This window comes from Corythoichthys intestinalis, chromosome 13 (assembly GCF_030265065.1).
Source record: "Corythoichthys intestinalis isolate RoL2023-P3 chromosome 13, ASM3026506v1, whole genome shotgun sequence".
NCBI lineage: Eukaryota > Metazoa > Chordata > Actinopteri > Syngnathiformes > Syngnathidae > Corythoichthys > Corythoichthys intestinalis.
The window spans coordinates 24,032,524-24,058,977 of NC_080407.1; the positions used below are offsets into that span (position 1 = coordinate 24,032,524).

The 26,454-nt window shown below is 38.8% G+C and overlaps 1 protein-coding gene across 2 annotated transcripts in view; it reads left to right on the plus strand.

Moving 5' to 3' along the window:
• Positions 1-1,346: 1,346 nt before the first annotated feature.
• Positions 1,347-26,454, plus strand: part of LOC130928075 (gastrula zinc finger protein XlCGF57.1-like) — a 31,947-nt gene continuing 6,839 nt past the window's right edge. For both annotated transcript variants that reach the window (XM_057854301.1, XM_057854302.1), the window contains exon 1: positions 1,347-1,722. In XM_057854301.1, the coding sequence (XP_057710284.1) occupies positions 1,596-1,722 (127 nt within the window). In that variant the 5' untranslated portion in view covers positions 1,347-1,595. The remainder of the gene's footprint in view (positions 1,723-26,454) is intronic.

Consider the following 26,454-nt stretch of genomic DNA (forward strand, 5'->3'; position numbering starts at 1 on the left):
CCGTCTCGGGATATCAGCCAGATTTTTTTTTATTAATTTTTGAAATCAGGCGAAATGACAGCCAAAATAAGCAATTTTAAAAGTACTTTTATTTTGAAATGATACATCAGAATTTTATCAGAGTACTTTAGTTCGAGTCTTGGGGTAGGATAATATATCTCAGAAGTGGAACCGTCTCGGGATATCAGGCAGATTTTTTTAAATCAATTTTTGAAATCAGGCGAAATGACAGCAAAAATGGGCATTTTTCAAAGTACTTTTATTTTGAAATGATACATCAGAATTTTATCAGAGTACTTTAGTTCGAGTCTTGGGGTAGTCTAGTATACCTCAGAAGTGGAACCGTCTCGGGATATCAGCCAGATTTTTTTTAATCAATTTTTGAAATCAGGCGAAATGACAGCAAAAATGGGCATTTTTCAAAGTACTTTTATTTTGAAATGATACATCAGAATTTTATCAGAGTACTTTAGTTCGAGTCTTGGGGTAGTCTAGTATACCTCCGAAGTGGAACAGTCTCGGGATATCAGCCAGATTTTTTTAAATTAATTTTTGAAATCAGGCGAAATGACAGCCAAAATAAGCAATTTTCAAAGTACTTTTATTTTGAAATGATACATCAGAATTTTATCAGAGTACTTTTGTTCGAGTCTTGGGGTAGTCTAGTATACCTCAGAAGTGGAACCGTCTCGGGATATCAGGCAGATTTTTTTAAATCAATTTTTGAAATCAGGCAAATTGACAGCAAAAATGTGCAGTTTTCAAAGTACTTTTATTTTAAAATGATACATCAGAATTTTATCAGAGTACTTTAGTTCGAGTCTTGGGGTAGTGTAGTGTACCTCAGAAGTGGAACCGTCTCGGGATATCAGCCAGATTTTTTTAAATTAATTTTTGAAATCAGGCGAAATGACAGCAAAAATTGGCAATTTTCAAAGTACTTTTATTTTGAAATGATACATCAGAATTTTATCAGAGTACTTTAGTTCGAGTCTTGGGGTACTCTAGTATACCTCAGAAGTGGAACCGTCCCGGGATATCAGTCAGATTTTTTTTAATCAATTTTTGAAATCTGGCAAAATGACAGCAAAAATGGGCAATTTCAAAGTACTTTTATTTTGAAATGATACATCAGAATTTTATCAGAGTACTTTAGTCCGAGTCATGGGGTAGTCTAGTATACCTCAGAAGTGGAACCGTCCCGGGATATCAGCCAGATTTTTTTAAAATCAATTTTTGAAATCAGGCGAAATGACAGCGGAAATGGGCAGCCACCGCGTTCCATTATGAATACAGCAAGTTGCACCATTAGGAAGCCAGCGCGTTGCATTACCGTAATGCACACAATGATCCAAATGAGGGGCGGCTAGCTTGACTTCGTTTTAACGAGTGGAGGGTGGCTTGACCGCAGTCGCAGACTGCCCAGAACTACTTGACTGGAACCAATTCGAAAGATTTGGTCCGTCCATCATCAAGTGGTCTTTGTGTGCGTTGAAGCTTCGCACGTAGCCTAGTTAGCTTAGCTTAGCTTGCGAACAAAGAACAATGTGGTTCGACGCTTGAACATCCAGTTGGAGCCTCCTAAAGTGTACACAATGCGTGCAAGAAGGACGCCAGCCGCAAAGTTCGAGGCGGAACTTTATGGCGCAAAAGCTCAGCGACGACATCAACTCTCGTCTGCTTGCAAAATGCAAGTAAAAGTTGTTCTTCGCAGACTAGCAGGTTGGTTCACCGATTCGGGAAATACTGTTCATTTCCCACCCCGTCCTCATGGTGTTGATTCTGAATTGAAAGATGAGCATTCAAGGCCAGACCTACCTGTTTATTGCATTGGACGTCTATCGTTTTGAATCATAAAGATATTTATTTATTATTCATTGATTGATCCCAGTGGCGTCTTAAGGGGTGTTTTAGGGGGGCTAAAATATTCTTAAGCCAACCTAATTCTCCTAAAAAAGAACATTACAAAAATGCAAACATATTCACTATAAAGATGTCAGAATATTAATTTAAATCAATCTTATAAGCTGTCGTTATGAATTTAAATATTATCATACGTACTTAACAGAATAAAGCAGGAACCCCCTTCAGTGCATCGCTATCCAATCAGTAGTACCTTACGCCCCCCCGACCCCCGCAGTCGGTCTCAGCGCACGTCTTTTACCTTTGTTGTTTTGCGGTCAAAAGTTACATCCCAGCTCTAAAATAACGCCACTGCGAAGCTAGTTTGCCTGAAATTTATTGTGAAAGTCCTAGCAGAGTTTTAAGTGTGCACTCTTGCTACCACCATCTTTGGGGTGGGGGACTTCCTTCTGGAAAATTAGCTGTGTTTCACATATGATTATCATCAGTGGATAGTCATTATAGTACACTAATAATTAGAGGTGGGAATCTTTGGGCATTCAATTACGATTCAGAGGCTACAATTCGATAATTAATCGATTATTGATGACCCCCCCCCCCCCCCCCCAAGCCATTAGCTGCTTTTAATGTTTCGTACATTATTTACAAAAATTGTACAAAAGCCTCTTAGGCTTATAGCGGAAATGTGAACTAAGGTTGGCCAACCATGTTTTTGAATAATATCAATGGCTAAACAATTATAAGCATATTTTCATAATTTTTTTAAAGCAATCCTTCCAGATTCTTTGTTTAACCCATAGCAACGCCCTTGACAACGAAAATGCTTCTCTTCGGCAGACCAGAAATTTTCGGAAATTGCGTCACACCGGGAAATGCGAGGGAAGTCCGCCATAGAACAGTATTGTTTGTTGCATTGCTTCTCGGTAAGATGCCACGGCGGTGTGTGGCGATGTTTTGTTCTCACTCAAACGAAAAGTTGAATGAGTGGCCAAAGGATAGCAGGGCACGTAAATGGACATCTTTCGTTCGCCGCCATAGAACAGTATTGTTTGTTGCATTGCTTCTCGGTAAGATGCCACGGCGGTGTGTGGCGATGTTTTGTTCTCACTCAAACGAAAAGTTGAACGAGTGGCCAAAGGATAGCAGGGCACGTAAATGGACATCTTTCATTTGCACGAAGCCAATGACTTTCACGCCATCATCGAGTAGTGTTCTCTGCTGCAAACACTTCGAAGATGCCTGCTTCCTTAACCGGTCTGCTTATGATCAAGGATTTGCCAAAAAGTAAGTGTGATTTTTGGATAGATGACTGATGACTTTGTCAAAGCAGAGCTGCCAACTGTTGTGGAATGAACAGTATAAGCTAGCAACGTTAGCCGAAAGTTAACTTGTGGCAATCCCCGATCATAGTTGTTGTTGCGTTCGCTAGGTTAAGAGTGTTTAAATTGTGCGTCATCTACGATCTTGTCCGAAAGGGTTAATCCACTGTCAATCGGGAAAGGGGTGTGGATGTGCATATAAGCGGGTCGGTGTCACGGTAATTCACGCTCACGTTGCCGTAAGAGACACACCGCCGGTGAGTTTGAGCACATTTATTTGTATTTGTATTATGTACTCACTGGTTCGGCGTTTCTCTCACGGTGGTCGCTTGATAGCCTTCTAGTTTGTGTTTTACGTACGAGAGCCGCTGACAGGTGACAAGTAGCGTGTTGGCATTGGGTCAATCTCGCAGTGAATCACCGAGCGGCTCAAGTCACGCAGTGAATCATGGGAAATGTAGTCTCAGGACAACACTGAAGTGGTGCTTTGTAATCTGTTCGCTTGTGTGAAAAAACTACATTTCCTCACGCCATTAGACGCCACTTCCTGCCGAGAACCCCGAGCTGTGTTCGTACTGTTAGCTCCATGTGTTAATAAAGAAACAAAGTTGTCAGCACGTCGTGTGTTCGATACATTTGTAAACACAAAGCTCATAACAAGACACTATGCACGATCCGTTTAAGAGACGTTGGAGTATTAGGAGGCGAGGAGGAGATCAGCGAGAAGCAAAACTTCGCGGTCGAATGTGGCGGCAGTCCGCTATTATTTTGTTTTCTTATTGTTGCTACAATAAAGTGGAGAAAGCCATCAACGACTCATCTCCTTCTGTCCCCCCAACGTTTTTATATTCTTATTTTATATGCACGAGAGCTGCCGGATCTGCCAAAATGAACATGAAGTCTGATTATTATTTTTTTAACAATGTCATCAGATAGACAAAAACATAAAATTATGTGCAAATGCCTGCATCTTCAAATCATGAAAATAATAACAGCCTATATTTTACGAATCTTGTAATCTCGATGGGTCTTGTATCCATTCCATGTCAGGTAGTCTAGGCACATTGTTTGCATCCTGATTAGCGTCTGGTTAATACATGTTAGGTCCAACATAAAATTCCAAGCTCCTCTTCTTCCTCCAACTCTTCAAAAACTTGGATCTCCTCCCTTGCACTCGATCTATTGCTTATATCGCTGTTTGAATCATTGTTTGTAGGGCTTTGTATGGCGGCCTTTTGTATGGAGCTGCCATCGCTATTCCCGGTGTAACGTATCACTTCCGGGTTCGTCCCCTGTCAGGCTCGAACTTCGGAAACGTGATTATTTTGTCAAATATACAACATATAAATTATTTTTTCATGCTTTATTTGCTGGACAATGTTTAATTACTTTAATTGTGACCCTATTTGGCACGTTATGAAATTACTTCACATTATTGCTTTAAATAAACGACTATTTCATTATCAAGTTAACAGTTCAAAACAATAAATACTCAAGTCCCCATTCTGTATCAGCAGCTTTAAACTACATGCAATCAATTTAATGTTATGAATCAACCGTTAAAGTTGTTAAAATTACTCCGTTTATTCCATAATTTCCTTTCCTTCGACTTTCGACATTTGAAAGTTTTAAAACTGTTTTAAAGATAGATTGAAGTTAAGATTTTGCCAATTTAGGAGTATTTTAGATAAAAAGTTAATTCGGTTCGCTCGGAAGGTTCGCTACAACAGCCTTTCAGGAAAGTACTGCTTTAAGATGGCGGCTGATTTCGAATGTCGGCGAATCTGTCATTTCGCATCTAGTTTTTTATACACGTGCTGCTAATGTCGCTGAGTCTGTCATTTCGCATATAGCTCTTTATACATGTGATATCTACCATATCATTATGTGGTCGCAGTTTGTAACGGCTGTCGGCACGAGTCAGGTATTTGTTGTTTTTTTTTTTTATCTACCGGTATGAGTTGTGCCAGAGCCGTGAGTTGAGCATTGTCATTACCCGGGTAATGACAAGCATGCTGTTTACTCTCGGTCCGTTCCTCATTGCGTCTCGAAGACCGCGCCGACTGTGTTTTAGTCCCGCTTTACTTGACATATTTAAATAATCGGAATGTGGATATTTATGAATCGTTCTCGAATCTTCCACGGCCGAATCACGAATAATCTAAGAATCAGACATTTCGCACACCTATACTACTACTGTATTTTTTGGACTATAAGTCGCTTTTTTTTTTTCATATTTTGGCTGGGGGTGCGACTTATACTTAGGAGCGACTTATGTGTGGAACTATTAACACATTATGATATAATTTCACATGTTATTTTGGTGTTTTGCAGTGACACTGATGGTTTTGTAAAGTTGTTAGTATGTTCTTATGCTATAGTTATCTGAATAACTCTTTATAGCTATGGCCACGTTCGCGTTCTGGCTTTGGCAGTGTATTTTCAATTGTATTATTGACTTTTTTATCTTGAAATGGATGCATTTAGTTTGTGGCGCTTTCACGCCCACGTGAGGGCGCACTCGCACTTGTTTACGTGAAGAAGAGTGCTCACACGCCAGAAGAAGACTGACAGGTACGTACAGTGCCTTGCAAAAGTATTCGGCCCCCTTGAACCTTGCAACCTTTCGCCACATTTCAGGCTTCAAACATAAAGATATAAAATTTTAATTTTTTGTCAAGAATCAACAACAAGTGGGACACAATCGTGAAGTGGAACAAAATTTATTGGATTATTTAAACTTTTTTAACAAATTAAAAACTGAAAACTGGGGCGTGCAATATTATTCGGCCCCCTTGCGTTAATACTTTGTAGCGCCACCTTTTGCTCCAATTACAGTTGCAAGTCACCTGGGGTATGTTTCTATCAGTTTTGCACATCGAGAGACTGACATTCTTGCCCATTCTTCCTTGCAAAACACCTCGAGCTCAGTGAGGTTGGATGGAGAGTGTTTGTGAACAGCAGTCTTCAGCTCTTTCCACAGATTCTCGATTGGATTCAGGTCTGGACTTTGACTTGGCCATTCTAACACCTGGATACGTTTATTTTTTAACCATTCCATTGTAGATTTGGCTTTATGTTTTGGATCATTGTCCTGTTGGAAGATAAATCTCCGTCCCACTCTCAGGTCTTGTGCAGATACCAACAGGTTTTCTTCCAGAATGTTCCTGTATTTGGCTGCATCCATCTTCCCGTCAATTTTAACCATCTTCCCTGTCCCTGCTGAAGAAAAGCAGGCACAAACCATGATGCTGCCACCACCATGTTTGACAGTGGGGATGGTGTGTTCAGGGTGATGAGCTGTGTTGCTTTTACGCCAAACATATCGTTTTGCATTGTGGCCAAAAAGTTCAATTTTGGTTTCATCTGACCAGAGCACCTTCTTCCACATGTTTGGTGTGTCTCCCAGGTGGCTTGTGGCAAACTTTAAACGAGACTTTTTATGGATATCTTTGAGAAATGGCTTTCTTCTTGCCACTCTTCCATAAAGGCCAGATTTGTGCAGTGTACGACTGATTGTTGTCCTATGGACAGACTCTCCCACATCAGCTGTAGATCTCTGCAGTTCATCCAGAGTGATCATGGGCCTCTTGGCTGCATCTCTGATCAGTTTTCTCCTTGTTTGAGAAGAAAGTTTGGAAGGACGGCCGGGTCTTGGTAGATTTGCAGTGGTCTGATGCTCCTTCCATTTCAATATGATGACTTGCACAGTGCTCCTTGAGATGTTTAAAGCTTGGGAAATCTTTTTGTATCCAAATCCGGCTTTAAACTTCTCCACAACAGTATCTCGGACCTGCCTGGTGTGTTCCTTGGTTTTCATAATGCTCTCTGCACTTTAAACAGAACCCTGAGACTATCACAGAGCAGGTGCATTTATACGGAGACTTGATTACACAGGTGGATTCTATTTATCATCATTGGTCATTTAGGACAACATTGGATCATTCAGAGATCCTCACTGAACTTCTGGAGTGAGTTTGCTACACTGAAAGTAAAGGGGCCGAATAATATTGCACGCCCCACTTTTCAGTTTTTTATTTGTTAAAAAAGTTTAAATTATCCAATAAATGTTGTTCCACTTCACGATTGTGTCCCACTTGTTGTTGATTCTTGAAAAAAAATTAAATTTCATATCTTTATGTTTGAAGCCTGAAATGTGGGCTTTAAGGGGGCCGAATACTTTTGCAAGGCACTGTAGCTCTGAGTGAGTGACTGAGTGAGTGAGTGAGTGAGTGAGTGAGTGGGCGAGTGGGCGAGTGGGCGAGTGAGCGAGTGAGTGGGCGAGTTAGCGAGAGAGAATAGACGGCTGCGAACCTACTTTCATTGTTTATGCTTTTAAATCATCTCTACAGAGGCGACGCCTGCGTGTATCATCTTTTCTGTTGTTGTTGTGTTTTCCACCCGCGATCGGACACTTAGAGCCAGTTGTGTGGTTGTTTGAATGATGTGCTAATGATAGCGAACGCATGCTAACCTGTTACTTATTACTAATAGTACCTAATTATCATTTATTTACGCTGATGTGAACCTGTTTTCTATCGAGGACCAAATTGATTCAGCAAATTATACGGACGTCCAGCATTGTCTTTTGGGAGTTCGCTGTATAGACCCAACTCACGTGACGTCACAGCCACGCCCCCGCGCCATGTTGTCCGGATACTAGTCATGTTAATGCATTAGCGCTTCGGAAATTCCTCCTATTATGGCGTGTTTTTCTGCTCGTTAACATTAATAATCAAAATGGTGAAGTCGTGTGTGGCGGTCGGTTGCAAAAACAGAGAAGATAGACGGAGAGACTTGAAGTTTTACCGTATTCCGAGAGACCCGAAGAGGAGACCGAGATTGACTGCTGCAATTCGACGAGAAAACTGGGCTCCAAACGACTACCACAGATGATGTGGTAGTCATTTTATATCTGGTAAGATGCATTTAATATATATTTAGAGGGTTTTGGGCTGACAACCACAAGATCATTGCTAGGCTAATCGCCGACAACATACACTCAGACGTTGTGAATGAACTACCTGAAAATATATAATTATAAGGGGATAATCAGACAGTTGTTATACAATTAATTTACAATTTCATTATTGAGGTCAAAAGCCAAAAAATAAATTCAACTAGAGACAATCTGGAGTAGTGCTATCGCACTTCATATTTATTACGTATTATATATGTATATAGTGAGAGTGCTATCGCTAAACCATATAAACATTAAAAGCCCTTGTTGGAGCCAAAATAAGTGTTGTTGTAAAATAAAATGATGAAGAATGAATAAGACTTCAGATTGAATTTGACAAATTGACAAATGATATGAAATACATTAGACTTGACAGTGGATGTTAGCAAGAACAAAAGATTTTGAATTGAAAATTTCGTAACTCACCTTCCGAGCACAAGATTCCTGCCGAATTTTCGTGGACGAGGACCTGTTTCACCCAACCAGCAACGTAGCCTCCAAGCTCTTAAAGTTTTTCAAACTTGCGTGAGAATAGGCTGATTTTGTGTGGAGAAGATAGTTGTAAATATCAGGATATCAGATGTCAGGCGAAGCCAGCGGCTCGAAAAACATCGATTTAGGCATCAAATACGGATCTGGCGAATGGATAAACGGAAGCTTTTCCACGTAACGCCTTTTATGCAACGCATCCAATGAGTTTACAGCGTCAGATAACACCGGGGCTTCCATGAATTGCTCTATAACTTGCTCGACTAATTGAAAACAATGAGAATAGGTCTAAAAAAGAGGTACAATATGGCGGCCGGAAACAGCGACACGCCCATTTTGTGACGTAGGTGAGTAGGGTCTATAGCCAGGACCGAGCCGTAGCGTAGGACAGTATATTCACATTTCGTTGTTCATGCACTGTACACCAGAGGTTGCGCTAGACATTTTCGTTGTCTGTCATTTTGACTGACAGGGTCATAAAAATCCGGTCATAGTCTATTTTTACCCGTCACTTAAATTTTTAAAATGATAATGATGACATATTCAATAGTTTAGTTTTTATTCATTTTTAATTAATATTGTAACGCTTGCTTGGCGGCGAAAAATTAGAGACGGAAGTCATGGTATTTTTCTCCCTTTTCACTCTGCTTACCGCCAACAACTTCGCCCCCAAAGAAAAAGAGGCAACGATATAGACCCCAATCACCAACGTCACACAATGATCTTAATTGTGGTTGTCAGCCCAAAATATTCTAAATATATATTAAATGCATCTTACCAGATATAAAATGACTACTACATAGTCTGTGGTGATCGTTTGGTGCCCAGATTTCTTGTCGAATTACAGCAGTCCATCTCGCTCTCATCTTCGGGTCTCTCAGAATACGGTAGGACTTAAGTCTCTCCGTCTATCTTCTCTGTTACAGCAACCAACCGCCACACACGCCTTCACCATTTTGATTATTAATATTAACGAGCGGAAAAACACGCCGTAATAGGAGGCATGTACGTAGCGGTAATGTGTAAACATGATGATATGGCGGCTCCAGTCAGGGGGGCGGAGTTGTGACGTCATGTGATTGGGGTCTATACACAGGTGGCAATCTTGTGCATCAATTGGATGACGCACTGGCACACCGGGTGCACCAATAAGAACCTCGCGTTGATGTGTCAATCACGGTGCCGCCGCCAGACCCCGGTGACGCTACAATATTCTGACAGAAGAGCCAACGACGTCATGCATTAAGAGAGACAATAGCTAATTAACCCTTTAAGGTCTGGGCCTATTTTGTCTTATTTTGCATGCCTTTGAAGTTGCCCTTATATTTCAAAGAAAGAATTGTTTACGATGGCCTGGTTTGGTCCCTTTTTTTGTGACACCTTGAACTTCATGTCCAAACTGTTGTTTCCTTCACTGACCAATTATAAATCATCATTTTGGGCCCAAAAAGACCAAAAATTCCAAAATCGTTTTGTCAAAATTTTTAATATTGATGTCCAATTGACAACCAAACATGCGTAACGAACCGTTTTGAAACTTTGTAATATTTATTCAACATGTTAGGATGAACATTCAACCAAAAAAATTTAGAATAAATAGTCTTATATTTGACAATTGAACATAAACAACAGGTATAGCCATAGGCGTTTTTTGCCTTTATACATGCTCTAGTCAAAACAGGTTATATACAGCAGACCAAACAGTGAAGAACAGTGAAAACATATACCATCTAACACAAAAAGTGTTTAGAGGCCATCTCTATATGATTTTAGGTATTGCGGCCCATCACCTGATGAAAACTATGTACACACAATCAAGCTTCTTGAACACACATTTATATACACAAATTGAGAAGACTGATTGTGGGGGAAAAAATATATATATAAAACTGGGAAAAAAAGTATTTTCAAAAATATTTACAATAAATAAGTTAAATTTTTTTCATGCATGCCACTCCGAAAAGCAGTTTCGTCCTGGAATTAGACACAGGGCTACATCACACAGCCCACACTTCCATGGGGTGTCGGTCCTCTTTCCACCCTTCCATTTTCATTTCACTTTACTTTCATTGTCACTATAAATGTACATGAAAAAAAAGTCAGTATTTATGAAAATAATAAAGTATAAAATAAAAATATATACAGAAATAAATAATAATGGAAATCTATATGTATGACAATAGAAAGAATACCATAGCTGAATATGTGCTACATCCCTAATCTTCATATAGAAGGAAGACCACAAATTATACTTTGATCCGATATGCACATTTTATTATTATATACAAAAACACACACTTATATTGCATCAAAATTAACTTTGTCTTGCAATATCAAAAGAAACTTTCAAAAGAAACTTTTTCAGCAGCATAAAAAAAAAAAAAAAGTGGGTTGGCTTACCTCTGCTCGTCGATGGCGTCACCCACGTGTTCAAATCCGTCACTATCTTCACTCGAGGACTCTTCCGAAGAAGACGATGATGACGAATTTGGACCATCCTCTTCCTCACGTTGATCAAAAAGCACAATTGCTTGCACTAAATTTAGTTATCCGTTCATTCTCAAAGTCACACAAAGTCGCTCGCTCGCTCGATTCAAACGGCCGTCGGTCGCCACCTCGCTGCTTCAGAACACTCCTCCCTCTCGTTCGGTGGAACCTCGCACGGCAGTTATATTTATTTAAAAAAAAAAAAAACTCATGTTGTGCTTCCACTGTGACTTTGAAAGGGTTCGTTTGATTTATGTTTTTTTCATGGAGCTTCCGTTTTGAAAAAGGACAAGAAATGATGGAAATATAGACATAAACAAATTATCCATGCAGCGTTTTAATGTTTTTTTTGAGAGGACAATAAAACTATAAAACTTAAATGACAATATCTCACGTTTTAGTTGGTCGATTGACTTCAAATAACAACGAGAGTAAACCGCAACTTCCGCACTTTAAAACGAGACCAACCAACGGCATGTGGGTGACATAATTAAAACGCGAGGGAGCTTCAAAGACGACGTGCGCTGAGGACGCGCCGGCGCGTCCTTCGACTCTCAAGGGTTAATATGCTAACTCGCCACCCTGTGGTCTGGGGTGTGAATTGCAACCTGTCAAAATGACGGACGGACTTCAGCTTTTTCCGTCACCGTTTTAAAAAACTGGTCAACGACGGAAAATATCCGGTTAACGCGACCCCTGCTGTACACTGTACATTTATTTAGCATGTTGTTCTCTATTGTATTTTTATATTAAATTGCCTTTCAAGATGACATGTCTGTTCTATGTGTTGGATTTTATCAAGTAAATTTCCCCCAAAAATTCGACTTATACGCCGGTGCGACTTGTATATGATTTTTTTTCTCTTCGTTGGGCATTTTATGGCTGGATCGACTTATACTCAGGAGCGACTTGTAGTCCGAAAAATACGGTACTACTAATAATAATCACTCCACCACCTTTATTGACCTGTAGCAGTCAGCAGAGGAGCAAAGAAGGTGACGGGGGAGAGAGACCTCTACATCAAGATGATAATTATATATAATATTACTTCTCATTTGTGCGTTTTCTGTATTTTCATGGCTATTTACATTGTAAATTCTCACTGAAGTTACTACAACTATGAATGAACATGTGCGGGATTATGTACTTTTAGAGCTGAAACGAATACTCGAGCACCTCGAGTAACTCGAGTTTAAAAACTGATTCGAGTAATTTTATTCACCTCGAGTAATCGTTTATTTTGACAGCTCTAATCATCACGTTTTGCTGGGACTACTTTTAATGCGGGACAACTCGCTGATGTCACGTGCGTAGAGGAAGAAGAAAGAAAAAAAAAAAACTTACTGCAGCCGACAGCCCCTACAAACGACGCCGACGTTGCTAAATACTAGCCCGCATGATGGTTGGTAGCCGGTAGCGTCTGATGAGTCTCATAGAGATCACATGTATGTTGAACTAGATGCGCATTGACAGAATCGGCCGCGTCTGGGCAGCGTTAGTAAACAGCCACTATCTTAAAGCAGTAGAGCGGTAAGCGCTAACAAAGAGCGCTAAGCGCTAATAAAGAGGGCCTAATGTGCTCCAATACAGCCTGTATCATGCGTTTATTTTGAACACTGCAAAAACTCAAAATCCTATCAGGACTTACTGTTTGGACTAACTTAAAACTTAACTAGAACTTAAAAATGGCTTGACACAAATAGAAATTCAATTGAAACACGTGGGAAAAAATCCTAACTTTGAAGTGATGTGTGTTATCAAGCGTAAAGGCATTTTTAGGTGTGTGTATATATATATATATATATATATATATATATATATATATATATATATATATATACATATTTGTTTGAATAAGGTCTAAAGGTTTTTTGAGTGAAAGCAGTGAATTAGTGTTTTTTAAAAAAATTTTTTTATTGTCGTTACATCTGAGATGCAATTGTTGGCTGTTTTCAACAATATACATCGAAAATAACGACATTGATTGACTGAAAATGGTTCAAGATTAGATGAAATGTCTTGTTTTCTCATGTATATTTATAATTGCTCTTCACCTAAAAATGTATTTGTTTTATCCGATTACTCGATTAATCGATACAATTTTCAGTCGATTACGCGATTACTAAAATATTCGATAGCTGCAGCCCTATGTACTTTGCAAAAAAAGGTGAAATAATTAAAAACGTACAATATTCTAGTATCTTCAAAGTAGCAAACCTTTGCTCTGATGACTTTTTTGCACACTCTTGCCATTCTCTCGATGATAAGAAGGGGTCACTCATTTTCAAAGTATCGGAATCGGCAAAAAAACATCGGACATGCCTTTTTTTAATATATATATATATATTTTTTTTTTTTTTATTATTAAATCGTTTACTAATTGTATTTAACGTTACAGACATAAAATGTTACACTTATCCAGAGTCTTTAGTTTAGGCTTAAGGTAGGGTTATCCAATTTATCCCTATAACTGCGGTAATTAATTTTTTAAAAAATGTATCACATTAAAATATTTAACGCAATTAATGCATGCGCTGCACGACCCACTCACGCATTGTCGCGTTCAATCTGTAATGGCGCCGTTTTACCTATATAGAGAGCTAAAAGGCAGCATAAAATAGGAGTGGGAACCTTAGGGCACCTCACGATACGATAGGATTCGCGATACAAGGCTCACGATAACGATTATCTCACGATATCACGATACAGCAATTATCGACATATTGGTCAGAAATTGGATACATGACATTCTACGATACAACTGTTGAAACGGAAAAAAAAAAAAAGAAATAGTAAAAATACTGTTTAAGTCATTTATTAAATGGTCACCTTTTCTGTGCAACATTGCTGTAAAATATCAATCTACTGCAAATTGTGCACCTGCACATATAGAGAAAACAAACCACAACCACTGATATCGCTTGGAGAGATGATGAACGGCACCCTTAATTTCTTTAAAGTTTTAAATCTTTAAAAAAAAATTTTTAAAAAGTGCCGTAGGTGTCAGCAGTTGAGCTTGGAGTGGGGCAGTGATAAAATTGGTGGGTCTTTTCTTCGTATATGACCTTTGTTGCTTGGTTTGAGCACTTCCGCTATCTGCTTCATCATTTAAGATGTCAGACTTGCTCAGTCACAGTCTTCCTCACCTTAAAAACAACAAAATAAAAAATATTAGCTACTTCATAGCTTTTGAGTTTAAATCCTGATTTTTTTTTTTTTTGTGTTGGAAGTATTGAATTAAAAAAATATGAATTGAATGTATAGAAATTAAAAATGCAATAATTACCTATTTTTATTATGTAGGCTACAAAAATTATCGTGCACATCACTTTTTATATCTTGGAACCTATTCAAACAATTTTTATAGCTTATTGTATCAAAATGACAGTAATAACAGTTTGTGTAGTAAACTAGATGGAAAGTGGTTCTCAAATAATATCAAATAAATCGGTAAATTCATGTGGGCTTGTTTGATATTCATTTTCATCCAGTTTAGGGTCCTGGTTTATTTTATAGCATTCAACACCAAATGTCATCAAAATAATACATGTAAATTAAAAAGTCAATTACATTGCAGTGTTTCCCCTAGGATTTTTTGAAGCTGTGGTGGTGGGCTGCATCGGAGTCGGACAGCCTCACCATGTCGTGCCACAGCGAATTTTTTTTTCTTCATTTTTTCCCCCAAGAAGAACCATAACAAAGATATATTTGAAATATTTCATTAGCCAGGCTAATGTTGTACCTCTCAGCTACAGTACATGTATGTAAAATGCGTAGCTGATTACAGCTACGTTACCCGATGTACTAATGCGACTTTTTTTCTCGTGGCAATAGTACGACTTACATCTCGTAGTGACTCAGGGTTGGCAACCCAAACTGTTGAAAGAGCCATATTTGACCCCCCAAAAAAACACAAAAAAAACTGATACAGTATGTCTGGAGCCACAAAAAATTAAAAGCCTTTTACAAGCCTTATAATTATCGATACTAGCTATATTAGCCTACTATAGAAATACGTAATTAGCCTTCATGATTAAATGTTTGTTTTCCCTGCAGTGGATCCTATAGAGAATGACGCACCACGTGACTACTCTGTTGTACTATGCCACCACAAGTTTAACTTCATTACAATATTAATGAATTGAAAGAATGTTTGTGTCATGTTTGTCCTCCTAGAAATCCTATTAAAACAAAAAAATATATTTCCCTCCCCCATCTTTTTCCATTTAAAAAAAAAAAAAAAAAAAGCTCCGAAGCATCGCTAAAGAGCCGCATGCGGCCCGAGAGCCGCGGGTTGCAGACCACCGTCGTAGTCCTCCTTTTTCCTTTTATTTGACCCTCATAAGTACTACATTACCACAACAATAACAGTCCTTCTGTCAACTGACCCATTTAGAGCACTGGGGGAATTCTAATAGCCGTGTAAAGAGTTTTACTTGATTCGGTGAGAAGGTGAATAGTTTTTTCCCCGTTGTTCGTAAACTAAATTTCCACACAAAGGCACGTCGAGGTACCATTAACTTAGCAAGGAGAGGTATGAGAGTCATTTTTCGAGTGTCCCAGAGCTCGCGAAATTTGGGTGGGGGGGCGCATTTATCAAAGTTTCGTCAGCCGTAATTGTCTGAAGTTGGCGCGCCGGTGTTGTGCCTAAAAATAGCCACTCCACGTGAAATGTCCCCCCTGACGGGAGCGCCCACACGTCACTCGTACAAACAGCCTTTTCTTACCAATCGATGGACACAGAAAAGACGTTCTTGTACCGTGAATATGTATCATTTTACTCTGCTTGAACTGATAAATCGTTTACTGTGACCAACGCTCTGAAAATAGAGCAAGGCTTTATTTTGGGCCCCGCCTCTCCGCAGTCTCTCAGCGCAAGTTAGTCAAAGTTTGCTTTCCGTCCAAGACTGCCGTCCACCGCTCACTTTCGCCGAAAAGTCCGATCCAAATTATTGTAATGCCCCGGATATGGGCAAGAAGGAGAGAAGTCTGTATTTGCTTACCCACTTTATTGTGGTAACAATAATAAAGAAAAACAATAACAAAATAACAGCGGGCTGCTACAACATGCGACCGCTATCTCTCGCTATCTCTCTCGTTCTCCCATTCTTCCTACTCGTTCCCCTTGCGTCTCTTAAGGGGGGGCCTGCATAGTTACGAACATTAGGCTACAATACACAATGAATAGGTGTCCGCTGAACTCCTCCCACTCGGCTGCCGCTAGTTTGAAGCGGCCTTAAATTTTTTTTTTTATTTAAATAAATAAATAAAATACATCTCATTTGCCAGGCGTGGCGGCTTTCATTTTAGTGTGGCGGTGCGCCACAATCTGTTGAATATAGGGGAATCCCTGCATTGCAAAACTTTCTTACCTCAAGTGATGAAAGCGAAGCTCATAAACTTCGGTGTCCACTACGTCACCAGCTGCCAGTGAAACTTATTTTTCTTAGACAATTCTTGCATACAGCAAAGTCCTTGTTCACCTTACTTCCTTTCTTGTTGGTGTAAAATCTAAGGTGTGTCCCCATGTGTGATTTGTAGCAATATTTTTCTCATTTTTTCCTCCACCGTTCTCACGGAGCTTTTTTATTTTTTCAACCCACTTGGAGCTTCCTCTCTTCTTCTCTAGACGACTTTTGCAACCTTTACCCTTACCGCCACTCCCGAGCGCCCCTAGTGGACCGCCAAGGAATTGCTCAACAAACATTGAGCAGTTAATAGCATCCATACTCCATTGTATGGCCAATATGTTAGGCGTGTAGGCAAATTAGCCTGACCCAGATATTTCTTAAATTCAAGTAATTAGTAGTATCTTTCAGGGTTTGAAATTACTGCCATTTTTGTTACATATATGCCCAAAATGTAATATGTGTGATTTACAAATATTTGGGAACAATTACTGTGTTGTGAGTGAAAGTCATGGCATTAGCCTCTATTATTAAATGTATGTGTATATATTAAGAGTGTGACAATATCTCGATACGGCGATATATCGCGATATTTTGCAACCCGATCGGTTATCGATATGCTCCCGCCAAGTATCGATACTTTTATTTGACATATTGGCCATACAATGGAGTATGGATGCTGTAAACTGCTCAATGTTTGCTGAGCAATTCCTTGGCGGTCCACTTGGGGCGCTCAAGAGTGGCGGTGAAGGTAAAGTGCGCACAAGTTGTCTAAAGAAGAAGAGAGGAAGCTTCAAGTGGGTTGAAAAAAAATAGAAAAGCTTTGTGAGAACGGTGGGGGAAAAAGTGAGAAAAAATATTGCAAGCAATCACATGTGGACACACTTTAGATTTTACACCAACAACAAAGGAAGTAAGGTGAACAAGGACTTCATAAAAATCCATATAGACGGCAGTGAGTGAACCCATTTTCAGTCAAGCATGAGTCTTCTCTACAGAGTACGAAATCATTGTCCAGCCACTGCGCAGTCATACGAAGCGTGCTGACAGGACTAACATTACACATCCATATGTCCGTGATGAAACTTACGTGCCGTGCAGGGTTGCCGATTGAAGTATGGAAGCGTGTGGCAATCTCATCGTACTTTGCCGGTAAACATTCGGCTTGGAATGATGAACCTGGGCTCCAGATGACGTAGTAGCCGCCTGAATCCTAGGTCTTCGAGGGAAAAAAGGTTTGTTGTCTAGCCCCATCATTTTTGTGATCGTGTTTGTGATCGTAATAGCCCTCGGTCATCTTTGTGACAATTTTCAAAGGCCTCGTTAAATGGTACAAACCCGGCTTTGTTAGCTGGCGTAGCAAAGTGATGGGCAGCTTCATTCGCAGCTTGCGCGTCCTCGTACTCTTTTAAAACACCATCGAAGCGATTGCGATCTTTTAAGTGGCTTATTATGATGTGTTGTAGCTTGACGCATATTCCCTCCTCGTAGAACTTTGCATATGTTACAAATTGCGAGTGAAGCGTTTTCCACTGGCAACTTTAAAAAATCCCACACTACCGATGTACTAGCCAACCATGCTACACACTGCCGTCACTTGAGCGTTACGTCCCAGAAAGGGAGTGCTTGATTCGCAATTTGAAAATTCCTTTTTCTTAAACCACACACAGTCACTGATACATTGTCCTGACAAAACAGGAGTGGAGACAAACGCACATTTCCCAATCCACCGACACAGTGCCAAAAATATTATTGTATATTATCGGGCCTATTAATAATGTTATTGTATTTAATAGGATGACGTCAGAATTCCTATTATGAGTCCGATAATTATCCTGTACCTATACTAAGAATAGCTTCAAAATGAAAAATCTGATTGGCAATGAATAATTATTATACTACTATTATATATACAGTGGTACCTCGACATACGATCGCTTCGACACACGATCTTCTCGACATCCGACGTAAAATTTGACACGCAATTTGTTTCTACAGCCGACAAAATGCTGGAAATACGATTCATGACAGCCTCATAATTTCATTGTTTTCCTGCAAGACTGACGCACGGCGGATTTTCTTGTGAGGGAAATCAACATGGGTTCCAAGAATGTTAAAGCAGGTGGTGGAAAAAAAAGTGAGGCTTACCATTGAAATGAAGATGTAATGATAGAAAAATATGAGCGTGGGGTGCACGTCCGTGAACTGTTTGACAATACTCTTCCGACCTCTGTTCGCCAGTCTTTATAAATTAAGGTGACAATTATTATTCTGGTACTATCGCCAAAAAGATCGCCAGCTTCGTATGGTTTTAAATAGATTTTTTTTCAGATCTTGTGCAACGCAAGACGCCAATTGAACTGATAGCAACAAGAGGACGTGAAAAGAGTCAATAGACCTTTCTCACTCTGCCGTCAGCTCCGTGGTGCGTTCAGGTACACCACGCGAAATACACCCGCCACAGTAGAACCCGATTTTTAACATTATTACAGGTATTATTATCATTATTTTTACGTATTCTTATATTATCATTCCAATTTTTATTCATAATGTATTTGCTTTGGTCTTTGCAATTGCTTTTTGCAATAGTTACAGCAGTATTTATTAAGGATTTTGTAAAATAGCGCTGGGCTGGTGTGACCAGAAGAATGGATACCACTACAGATAGTCCAGTTAAAACAATAATGATGCCCGTCCTGAAATAATCAGACCAAAACTTTCTTTTCATCAACGCGTTGCCTTTTTTTTTTTTCTTAAGACCTATGTTCTCTTTAGCTCTTTGGTGGCCAACATATGCCTGATCAGAAAAACAACAAATTGCAACTCACCACCAAGGGGATCCAAAACACGTAACATGCAAACAACCTGGCATTTTGAACAGATTTAGTGTAGGTTTTCGGGCTGTGGAACGAATTAATGGAATTATAATGTATTCTTATGGGAAAATCCTGCTCGACATACGACCATTTCGACTTACAAACAAGCTCTCGGAACGAATTAACTTCGTATGTAGAGGTACCACTGTAGTTGTATCCTCTAATAATAATAATAATAATAATAATGCTAGATAGTTTTTTAATAATTGTTTTAAATCATGTTGGAAAGGCGAAGTCAGTGTTCTGAATCTGTTTACATTCCATTCTTTTGCACTAGTTAATGCTATTAGCGTTTGACCTCATTGTTTATTTTTGATATATTGTTGTTGTTATTTACATGTTTATTTGTACTTTAATAAATAATTTAAGTGTTCCAAAATATTTTTGTGAATTAATAAGCGTCATAAAAAATTTCATTACTAAATTAATTTTAAAAAGTGGGGGTGGTTATTAGCTTAGTCGACTACGTAATGGTAAAAATAGTTGGCTGACTAATCGGTACTAAATTATTCGTTTGGGACAGCCCTAGTTGTATGGTGTACCGAAACATACCGTATTGGCCCGAATATAAGACGGTGTTTTTTGCGTTGAAATAAGAATGAAAAAGAGGGGGTCGTCTTATATTCGCGGTCTAGACATTATACCCATTCATGACACTAGATGGCGCCAGATATCATTGAAGCGATGTTCTATCAGGACAGATTTCAGCTTCTCTCAAGTTTAACCAGTTTGCAATTTTTTATTGCAATGTTTTTCCTTAATCTGATTTGTTTCAAGACTACAGTTACCGTTAGACTTCACTTTGATGCAGTTATTGCAATTTTGTTGTTTTATCACAATAGATTGGTTTATTTACATTTCAAAAACCAGAAGCCATTCATTTACGAATGTGATTGCGCTTTAGTTTACATATTTAAATGTTCAAATATTAAGATTTGAATGAGGCAAAATAACATGCTTTTTCTCTCAAATATATTGTTTTAATCATTTGTTTCGGATGTACTGTAATTATTTTCTGTATAAAAATTAATTTGGTGTTCAAAAAGTCTTTTCTCAAACTTGAGTCTGGGAAAAAGAGGGGGTCGTCTTATAATCAGGGCCGTCTTATATTCGGGCCAATACGGTATTTCCTCCACACTTTTCTCACCCTTTTAACCCCTGACCCATTTTCATGCCTGTATTCATTGTGTATTCTAATGTCCGGAATAGGTATGTGACAGTATGAGATTTTGACCGTACAATAACCGTGAGCAAAAATACCGCGGTATCACGGTATTGCAATTGTAGCTCCAAAATAAGTTATTGTCAGATGTATGGGTTGAAAAAAAAACTTTTTTCCATTGAACAGGATGTTTTTAAATTTTCAGAGTATATTTCCAAATTGGAACATGAAAATAATGTTAAAATAAATACATAAATTAGACAAAAATATCATTTTAAGCAGAAGGAAGAGTTTGTACACATTAAAGGTCATCCCAAGCAATGCTTTTTCCTCATTAGAACAGAAATGTTTATCAGTCTAATGAAGTATTTTTCATTCCTTTTATATCATGGTGTTGCTTACTTATAACCGTGCAATGCACTCGTTAGCTGACATAAGGTTGCACCACTGCATCGACAAATTGAAAGAATTCCTTCCATGTAAATGATTTGCGTTGTTTGAAGTAACTGCAATATGTTTATACACACACACACACATATATACTGTATATATATCTACACACAGATACACATATACATACACGTACATATGTACTATATATATTCATGTGTGTGTGTGTGTGTGTAGGCCTGTCGCAATAACAAATTTTAGTGTGCGATAGTTTATCTCATAGATTGTGATATGCGATATTATTGCCCCCACCCCCCCTTTTTTTTTAAACCAGTTTACAATGACAGTGAGAATACAGTATACTGGTATATTAATAGATCAAGTACACCCATTTAAACGCGATAAATATTTACTCTTAAATTCAAAAATACTTGAATACTGTAAGGAATCACAACTAAAAACAATAGACGATGCCTCTCAAGTAAAAGACAACAATATTAATACAGCACAGAAACAGAATACATAAAATGTGTTTTTCAAGAAAAAAAAAATAAAATTGAACTTAATAACATAAGCATTTAGGCAAATGAAAACTTTTCCCCTCATAGCTTCTGCAATGGTGTTCCACAGGGATGCAACGATACAGTTAAGTCACGGTTCGTTAAGGTTTTCGATACGGGGGGGACACAATTTTTGATCCGATTGAATACATTTATTGCTCTGAAAAAAAACAACAATTGTATTTTTTATTAATTTTTTTTTTTTTTTTTTTTTTTTTTTTTTTTTTGCTAACGAGCAAAAATTAAATTACCATCATATAAACATGCATTTTAGTGCATAAAATGTATGTGCTTACTTCTTACTGAGCTGAAGAAATTTTGTATAAAAGTGCTGGGAACGATCTTTACTGTTTGTAAAGTGAGGCGGGGCACACTGTTGATTGCTACAGCTCTCTTAGCAGCTAGGTTTACTACATGAGCAAGACTTTTTATTTGTGGTTCGAATCCATCTGTGTCACGTACTGAACAATATTTGCAGCATTATCTATAGTAACTGGTATGGATTGATTTGGCCTTCTTAACTTCCATTCAGTCATGGCGGTTTATAATTAATTGATGGAGTATATGGACTACGTGTTCCATAATCACTCTGTGCTCACGTAGCCAATGGCATGGAACGTAGCAAATCGAGTTTGCCATTTCATGATATCTAGTGTGTGCATGCATTAAAAAAGTTAGCAAATGCCACAAAAGTCACGTCTGCTCATTACTGCACAACACCAGCATATGAAAATCGACTTTCAGAAACAGGACAAGCAACAATGTTTTGGCGGACTTCGTTGTAAATATCCGGTGATGTGCCAAAAAATAGCCGCCCCGTGTGAAATGCCACCCCTGACGGGAGCGCCCACACGTCAACAGCACCGGCGCGCCGGAGATGGTCAGCAGTCAAACCGAAGCACTGACACGGCCGGTAGGTTATACGTTGAACAATAGGATATAACGGGAACGATTAAAGCCGGACCTGGAACGAAGATGCATTTTGCGGAGTTGGTAATAAGAAATCCGAACTTTTAACAGCATGTCTGCCGCACGTGCGCACGCAGGTGCACGCGACGCGATAAATCGCAGCGGAAAAATTACCGCCTTCATTTTTATTTTTCGTGCGATAAGTGGAATTATTGCATATTGCGACAGGCTTGTGTGTGTGTGTATACATATATATATTAGGGCTGTCAAAATTATCGCGTTAACGGGCGTTAATTATTTTTTTAAATTAATCACGTTAAAATATTTGACGCAATTAACGCACTAGGCCCGCTCAGACAGATTTAAATGTCAGTACAGTGAAAGGCCAACTTGTTAATTGTGTTTTATGGAGTTTTTCCGCCCTCTGCTGGCGCTTGGGTGTGACTTGCATATGTTATGTGGCGTAATGTCGCCCTCTGCTGGCGATTCAGTGCAGCTGATTATTTGGGTTTCGGCGCGCTTTTCTGACGTGATTATATGTCGACGCGAACTCACACTAATAGACAGTGCTATTCAGACCAGCTAACGTCTGCATCCAGTATTCAGCGGCAGTTCTCATAGCCCCATCACACTGTTTCTGTCTAATACATGCATCGCTTGTGAGTTATATTAGATAGTTATTGATGATGTGTATTTGAATTTGTTCTCATATATGGTGAAATGCAGTTGCATTGTTAGATGCTTGTGAGCTAATTGGCTAGTGCTACTGCTCAAATGGACACGTGTGTGTACATTTTATGTTATTTTGTGATTTATGCAAGTTATTGACACATTGCCTTGTTATTTTCAGTTTTACAAAAATATAAGAAACGTGCTCCTGTCAAAACGAGATGACTTCAGTAAAGCCCATGCAACTTTGCCACACCGTCTGATTTCTTTTTGGAACTTATGTTCGCTATCTGTCAATTTGTGTACTCACACGCACTGAGGACAGAATAGGGCTACTAGTTTATTTTTTGATTGAAAATTTTACAAATTTTATTAAAACGATAACATTAAGAGGCGTTTTAATATAACATTTCTATAACTTGTACTAATATTCATCTTTTAAGAACTACAAGTCTTTCTATCCATGGAACACTTTAACAGAATGTTAATAATGTTAATGCCATCTTGTTGATTTATTGTTATAATAAACAAATACAGTCCTTTTGTACCGTATGTTGAATGTATATATCCATCTTGTCTTATCTTTCCATTCCAACAATAATTTACAAAAAAATATGGCATATTTTATAGATGGTTTGAATTGCGATTAATTGCGATTAATTACGATTAATTAATTTTTAAGCTGTAATTAACTCGATTAAAAATTTTAATCGTTTGACAGCCCTAATATATATACATATATATATATATATCTCTCTCAGAGGTTGCGCTAGACTTTTTCGTTGTCTGTCATTTTGACTGACAGGGTCATAAAAATCCGGTCATAATCTATTTTTACCCGTCACTTAAATTTTTAAAATGATACTAATGACATATTCAGTAGTATTTAGTTTTCATTCATTTTTAATTAATATTCTGTCCGAACAAGCTTAACAGAGAATCCACACCGTGCCATCACACATCAAGCAGATGAATATAACTTTTTCTCCCCAGTGACAAAAACAGCTGACTGTGGCCCCAGTAGGTAGGCTACAGATGGAACAATTAAATTAACAGTTCACCTGCTGTGGCCTGAACGCAGTCTCACATTCTGTACTCCCTCCTGACCTCCTTGCTGCCGCTTGCTCGCTCAGTAGTTGCCGAGGGCTGATTGCTTGTTTGCCCTTCATCCTCCACTGCATCAGTCCCTCTTTTTTTCACCTCTTTTATCAAGACCATCGTCATTTTGGGGCTTTTTGAAAAAACTTCGGACACTCCTTGACATTTTTCCGAGTAAGGCCAACGACGTCATGCATCAAGCGAGACGATAGCTAATTAATATGCTCACTCGCCACCCTGTGGTCTGGGGTGTGAATTGCAACCTTTCAAAATGACATGGTTTTTTCCGTCACAGTTTTTTAAAAAACGGTCAACGACGGAAAATATTCGGTTAACGCAACCCCTGATATATATATATATATATATACAGTATATATATATATATACAGTATATATATATATATATATATATATGCACGGCGGAAAACAGAGGACTGAAAAAGCAGTTTCTGCTCTTGCACTCTTTAAAAGAAACTACTGTATTTTAAGCCAAAACAGCTGTTGTTTGATAGAACAATATGTCTATATGCTGCCATAGCAGATTCATGGCGCATTAAAGAGCATATGACACCAGAAAAAAAGTCTTAAATGGCATTATTATGTGAATTAGAATCATATTTTGAGACGGTTCGACTATATACAACAATTTAGCAAAGCGCAGATGACGAGAAATTAGTCTTTTAATCTCCCGGTTAGCCACGCCTACCATTATAGGGCTTTAGCGTCCCCAACAGGTGGATGATGTCAGCGGTAGACTGGGCTCATCGGTTTTACTATTCAGCCCATTGAGGGGGAATTGTTCAGAACGAGGAAAACGCGACGAAGAGAGCCGCAGAATGTCATTGTTTCAGTCTCTCTACTCCCAATATTTTTACAGGATATTCTTTTTATCCAAGTATTTTTCCCCAATAGCTATATAAATGGCTTGAGAAGGACCAGTCAGCCCGTCGAGGGGGAACTATTCACAATGAGGAAAACGTGACGAAGAGAGCGGCAAAATGTCATTGTTTCTGTCTCTTTACTTCAATATTTTTACAGGATATTCTTTTTACCCAAGTACTTTCCCCAATTGCTAAATAAATGGCATGGTCATGACAAATAACAATCTTGTGCTAAATGGAATATAAAATAATAAAAATCCATTTATTCAAGACGACATGGCAAAATTACTCCATAATGGTCAAAACAGTCGACTTCACCTTTACTGTCACACCTCCCGAATGATATTTTATGACACCTAAATCGGACATATGTAATTTCCCTTCCCCGGCTTCGGAGAATGTAAACAGACCAGAAGGAGTGACAGCTAGCCGACATGCTAACCCGAACCGAGGGACGTTTCAAAGTCTTCGAAGTGGAAAAGCACACATAACTAGCCTGGATTATTTGACATGACGACCCGGTTGTCGAGTTTCTTTGCGGATCGGCAAACTGCCCGGCGGAGAGCAATTTACAGTTCGTTCCCTGGAGGAGGGTGGCTGGAGTTGTTGTGGAGCTAACGTGCTAACAGATAACTGCTAATGAGCATGAGGATAGCTTTTTACATGCCTATCAATGATCAAACGTAAGTAGTCCTTTATTTAAAGGAATTTTATAGTGTTTACTTTGTAATCACTGTATTCGTATTTGACATAATACAAAACAAGATGTTTACTCACTTCCTTGTAAGTCCAATGGTCCCACAGTAAATATCCACGGTGAATGGGAACCTTTTGAAACTCCAAAAAGGCGCATACGCCTCTCCCGCATACAGAAAGATTTTTCTGCAGCCGTTTGGCTGGCGTGATGCAAAAAATAAAAGTATTAATCCGCAAAATCAGCTGAATCCTTCGTCCTCATACACAACAGTACACTGTATAGTGAAGAAAACGTCTTCTACCGTACACGTCACAGCGCCCTCCTCCTCAATGAGAGACCGAAGCCGGAAGTCACTCATTTTCATGGCGCGGGATTCAAAAAACTAAATAAATATAGCGATCGCTTCCACACACATCCAAGCGGTCCATATCATTCAGGGGCATAAAATACCGCGTGTATTATGAAATAAACATGCTTTTTCGTGTCACAGGCACTTTAAGCCCCCGAACAATTTTTAATTTGCCCCTTTTACCCTGGAAACCCCCGTTTACAGACGTCGCGCAGCCGTTTGTGTTTCAACCCAGCCATGAAAACAAGGTATATTGCGTTACTTTGCGTATACGTGTTTAAGTGTGTATATGTGTGTGTGTATATATATATATATATATATATATATATACAGTGCC